General features: G+C 44.4%; 1 protein-coding gene across 1 annotated transcript; it reads right to left on the bottom strand.

Moving 5' to 3' along the window:
- Positions 1-1,751: 1,751 nt before the first annotated feature.
- Positions 1,752-2,801, bottom strand: LOC123439997. Its single transcript, XM_045116591.1, has 3 exons — positions 2,501-2,801; positions 2,324-2,329; positions 1,752-2,018 (listed from the first exon to the last, which is right to left on the bottom strand). Exons 1-3 carry the CDS (start codon positions 2,753-2,755, stop codon positions 1,917-1,919), a joined length of 363 nt encoding a protein of 120 aa, XP_044972526.1. The 5' UTR covers positions 2,756-2,801; the 3' UTR covers positions 1,752-1,916.
- Between the last annotated feature and the right edge of the window lie 3,274 nt (positions 2,802-6,075).

The following is a 6,075-nucleotide window of genomic DNA, read 5'->3' as shown; positions in this document are numbered from 1 at the left end:
AAAGGTGTTCTACAGGTATCTCCGAAGGTGTCCATTGAGTTAGTATGGATCAAGATTGGGATTTGTCACTCCGTGTGACAGAGAGGTATCTCGGGGCCCACTCGGTAATACAACATCACACACAAGCCTTGCAAGCAATGTGACTAAGTGTAAGTCATGGTATCTTGTATTATGGAACGAGTAAAGAGACTTGCCGGTAATGAGATTGAAATAGGTATGCGGTTACCGACGATCGAATCTCGGGCAAGTAACATACCGAAGGACAAAGGGAATGACATACGTGATTATATGAATCCTTGACACTGAGGTTCAACCGATAAAATCTTCGGAGAATATGTAGGAACCAATATGGGCATCCAGGTCCCGCTATTGGATATTGACCGAGGAGTGGCTCGGGGCATGTCTACATAGTTCTCGAACCTACAGGGTCTGCGCACTTAAGGTTCGGCGATGTTTTAAGATAGTTGAGTTATATGTGTGGTTACCAAATTTTGTTCGGAGTCCCGGATGAGATCAGGGACGTCACGAGGGTTTTCGGAAACGAAGATTGATATATAGGATGGTTTCATTTGGTTACCGGAAAGTTTCGGGCAATTCCGGCAATGAACCGGGAGTGACGAATGGGTTCCACGAGTTCACCGGGAAGGGCCCACCCACCCGGGAGTGAGCCCAAGGCTATAGGGTGGCGCCAGAAGTCCCTAGTGGGCTAGTGGAGTCAGCCCAAGGGGCCCATAGCGCCACATAAAGAAATACCAAAAGAAAAGAAAAGGAAAAAGGAAAAAGGGGAGGTGGGAAGGAAGGCGTGGACTCCTTCCCCCAAACCTAATTGGGGTGGGAGTCCACCTCCTCCTTGGCCGGCGCACCCCTTGAGGGCTTGGCCCTCAAGGCAAGCCTCCTTCCCCTCCCTCCTATATATAGTGGTATTTTAGGGGTGATTTGAGACAACTTTGCCACGTGCAACTCAACCCTAAACCACATAGTTCCACCTCTAGATCGGATTTCTGCGGAGCTAGGACGGAGCCCTGCAGGAGTAGATCATCACCACCACTGGAGCGCCGTCACGTTACCGGAGAACTCATCTACTTCTCCGTCTTGCTTGCTGTATCAAGAAGGCCGAGATCATCGTCGAGTTGTATGTGTGCTGAACGCGGAGGTGCCGTCCGTTCGGCACTAGATCGGAACGGATCGTGGGACGGATCGCAGGATGGTTCGTGTGAAGGTTCGTGGGGCGGATCGAGGGACGTAAAGACGTTCCACTACATCAACCGCGTTTTTTAACGCTTCCTGCTGTGCGATCTACAAGGTTACGTATATCCAAATCTACTCTCGTAGATGGACATCACCATGATAGGTCTTCGTGTGCGTAGAATTTTTTTTGTTTCCCATGCAACGTTTCCAACAGGTATACCACCCTTCTCACCGCTTATCCTTCTTCCCATTGTAGGCCCTATTTATCCTCCTTCCCATTGCAAGCCATGGTGGTCGCGGTCCACCTGATCACAATAACCTATTCCTAGTCAATTACAAAGCAAGCTCGTCGCGAGGCAGGCAACGACCATCGACGCACTCCTAGGCCCGACTTGGAGTGAAACAGTCATGTATCACACGGCCGCAGCAAGGCCAATCTGGTGCCCATGCGACGAGGTTTCTTCTACTGACTATTAAGGAGTTTCCATGAACCACTTGTTATTAACCAGGTGACAATGCGGCTTAATAAATCAAACATATGATTAAGTGATACACGGTATACATAGGTTAGGAATATGATATTCTTCATTCATGGTTTCTACAAGCTTAATTGCTTCCCCTCTTGAATAGTATAGCAAGCCATGATCTAATAGATGCTTTTCACTCGTACTGTTTTATGAGATTTTGCTATCTTTTATACATGATCAAATAAATAGAGCATATACATATCATCTTTGAATGTCGTTGCATGTATATGCATGTATATTAGTAATCCTCTCTTCGCTCAGTCCCCTACATGTAATCATATGATCCTCATGATCTTCAAATACCTGAGCACATCATCCATGCATCATAAAAAAAAGTAGTAAATTAGATATAAAAATTCATCCTAATACACAAACTTGTGGTTTCAGTACGTATTTTTATGAAAAAATTGAACTGCGCAGGAAGGCAATGATATTCCATAATGTATTACCATACTAAATTGCTTATGATGGATTAATACTCCATGGGATATAGATAGAAAGATTTAAATGAAAGGACAAAAAGGAGCATAAAGCCTTTTCATTAGCATTGATACAAACAGTTGTTGGGCAGCCTCCTTGAACTGGAAATGGACAAAGAAAGGACGAACCTTCAACTTGAGAATAAATTCACAAGGAGGAGCATAGATATCCCCACACCGCAAGAGAGATTGCATGGCATCCATTCAGTATCCACCAACAGTAATAAGATCATATTACTGTTCTGAACTGCTAGAAGATATAGCTGAAGGAAAATTGCAGGAACGCTCATGTGCTGTGGTCGATACCTGATGTGTGCGTAGCTGCAGGCAGTTCATGTTCGAGCTGTTGCCGCAGATCTTTGCTTTCGCCACATTAGGAAGGGAGACAGGGGCGGCTAGACGTGGGCTGACGGCCGAGCGGCGGGCGGAGACCCGCGCATGAGAGTCTAGCGGCTTGAGGTGGCCGCCATGGCGGGCGTGGGGCGGAGGCGGCGGCGGCCGAGGGGTGGAGGGCTGGAGGCGACGACGAGCGAGGAGGAGCGGTGGCGGCATCGAAAACATCCGCGAGGCGAGCGGCAGCCGAGGGTCACGTGGTTTGGAGAAGTTGTTTTCTAGTCTGCGTGAGGGAGTTGTTTTTCTCGTCAACGAAGCGCCTCGACGTGATTAGTGGGAATCGATTAGTGGCGATTAACTTTCGTTTTCATTGGTGCTCAAAATTTAAACCATTAGATCGTGATTAGACGGTTAATATGTTGAGTTGGATCTGCCTTCTCGTACATTTTTAATGATAGTAGATACAAGCATAGTTTGTACGCGACACCGTTTGGGATGTTCGAGTAAAACAAAAAACTATCATTTAATATGCTTTTAGTGATAGTATAAGTATATATGTCCAAAGTTGTATTTTATTTCCATGCTCAAATGCTCCCTCATAAAAAGTAAAACTAAAAAAAATAAAAAATCTTCAAAAAATCTGTTTTTTGTTTCTGAAAAGTTTTAACAAATGTTTACATGCATATCAAAATTCAACACGAAATTACATTTGTGGAAGTCACGGCGAAAAACACTAAATCAACAGTCCAAAATATATTCAAAATTACCACCTCCGTTCCTAAATATAAGTTATTTTAGATGTTTCATTAGAAGACTACATACAAATGTATATAGACATGTTTTAGAGTTAGATTCACTCATTTTGCTCCGCATATAGTCTCCTATTAAAATCTTTAAAAAGACTTATATTTAGGAACGAAGAGAGCAACATTTTTGGATTATTGATTTTGTTTTTTTGCCACGACTTTCACAAATGTTATTTCAAGCTAAAATTTGACAAGCATACACAATATTTGTTAAAGTGTATCATATTTTTTCTTAGATTTTTTTATATTTTATTAATCTTTTTAATTTTACTGTTTATGATGGAGCATATGAGCTCGGAAGCAAAAACTTTATATCCTACACACACGTATCTTTACATAATAATAAAAAGGCTATCGCTTCCATCGGAAAACCCACCGAGGTAATTTTACAAAAAAACTCTTACTGCTTATGACATTAAACTCGTAGTATATATATTAATTTTTTTTAAAATACTCATATCTTTTAAACCATAACTTCAAATTTAACATATTATACATGGAATTTGATTAGAAAAATATGTAGAATTTAAATATGATATTATTTTATCTGTTAAACGTTTAATAAAAATAATATCTAAGATGCAATCTTAATAAATAAGTCATTATTCGTCTTTCTTTCATACCGGTACTCATCCGGGTTGGGGATGAACACGTCAACAAAATCAGGATTAGAGATGAAACTAAAGGTCACTTGACTGATTCTTTGTACGTATTAAATCTAAATGCAAGCCGTGTTAAAATAGAAGACCTGTGAAATTTTGAACTAGATTTTTGTAGGATAAGACCATCTTTATTTGTATCGTAACTATAAATTCTTAAATTATAGACATTTTTTATAAATTAAGAGCGTGTGCCGTGTGGTATTTTTTTTCTTCTATTGCAACGCATGTGCTCTTTTAGTATATATAAAACTTATCTTGTAACCTAGCGATTGACTGAAAAGACGAAAAATAAAATCGGGCCATCACATGCATCTCGCCGTGTTCCTGTTGTGCAGCCGTAGCGATCCCAACTCCCACGCAGTCACGGACATTTTTTAAAAATCTGCCTCAGCGAGGCGCATCGGGATGCCGGTTTTGTGTCGTTATTCCTCAAGCGCGCTGCCGCCGGAAACATCATCGATGCAGAGTACGAGTTCGCTCAGGTGTATACTTGCCGAGTGTTTTCTGGCCACGTGTGCATGGTATGGCACTGACTTGATTTCTTCCTGAATCGATCAACGTTACAGCGACGCATGCCTACAAAACTAGGTAAGCAAGCAACTCAGCGAATCTTTTCAGAACAAACGCACATACTTTGCTACTAAACTGTCGGCTAGATTGTTTGATCTGGATTAGCATACAAGGACATGCTTTGCTACTAGCTGCCGGCGTTGATTGATATGGCTTAGAGTATCTACAGTTAGACCCCTTAAACCTTTCTTAAAAGTTCGGCCAGGCTGTCCGATCACTCATATGTCATAAAAAGAAAATTGATCCACACGACATTCTCAAAACGGTCTCAAACGTCCGGGGTTGACCGACACCTCATTTTCAGTCTAAATATGGGACGGATATGGGGGAGTCCCGGCGCACCCGGGCACGCCCGTCACGTCGGCCTGATGGCTTGGCCCCACGTGGACTCGTTTGGAAACCCGACGATGCGACGTGCGCCTCGATCGTCGGCGCGGTGTGAACGCCACGTGGCGCCGCTCTGGCTCCCCACCCGAGGTCGGGGACGACTATTTAAGTTGGTAGGCGCCCCAGCCCTAACTCATTCGCCTCCTACTTCTCTCCGCCGCCACCCAAACCCGTCAGCCTCCTCTCGTAGTTCCCTCTACGTCAGGATGGTCCGGCGGCTCATCATCACCTACACGCAGCTCACTCTGGAGAGGCGTCTTCAAATCGAGGCAGAGATCGAGGCTCGCCGCACCGCCCACATCGCTGCGGGTCTCCGTGCAGACTCGATGGAGACGAAGGAGAAGGAGGAGGAGGAGCGGCAGAAGAAGGAGGAGCGACCAGAGGCCATGAAGGAAGAGGCTCCCGGCTTGAGCATGACGGAGACGGGGTTCGGCGTCGCCTAATCGGAGGAGATGACGGAGCAGCATTCCATCATTGGTTCCATCCGGGATGAGGCCGAGGTGGAGGCCAACCGTCGGCTCATCCGATAGAGGCAGGCGGTGGCCGACGCCCTCTTCGATGAGCTGGATGCGGAGATTGAGGCGGAGGAGGCCACAACGGAGAAGCTGGAAGCGTCGGAGGGGGCGGAGCTGCGGCAGGCGGCCATATATCCGCTAGAGGGCATGAAGACCGTCGACATCTACGACGAGGAGTAGATAGGTTCTACGTAGTACGTAGGTTTCATATCTTGCATGTTTTTGTATGGATTTGAGGATCCTAATATGAGATGTCCGAATGCAGAATGAATTATTTGAGGCGTGACAATTCAGTGTCCGTGGACACGCATGGACGCGATCGTGGACGTTTAAGGGGCCGGATTTGTGGGCTCCGACTATAAATGCTCTTAAAATAACAAATAGTATGCGTGCACACAATGTATATATGTTTACGAAGCTACTCCTTCGTTCGAAAATACTTGTCGGAAAAATGGATGTATTGAAATGTATTTTAATTTTAAATACATCAAATTTTATTTATTTTATGATAAATAATTCTGTATGGAGGGAGTACATGCTAAGCAGGCTATTGGATCATCTGGCCATACACAACGTACACATACTGATTTTCTGCACACAACGATTCC

This window comes from Hordeum vulgare, chromosome 3H, assembly GCF_904849725.1.
Source record: "Hordeum vulgare subsp. vulgare chromosome 3H, MorexV3_pseudomolecules_assembly, whole genome shotgun sequence".
Classification (NCBI taxonomy): domain Eukaryota; kingdom Viridiplantae; phylum Streptophyta; class Magnoliopsida; order Poales; family Poaceae; genus Hordeum; species Hordeum vulgare.
Note: the sequence above shows the minus strand (reverse complement) of the source record. Positions and strands in the feature narration are given on the sequence as shown.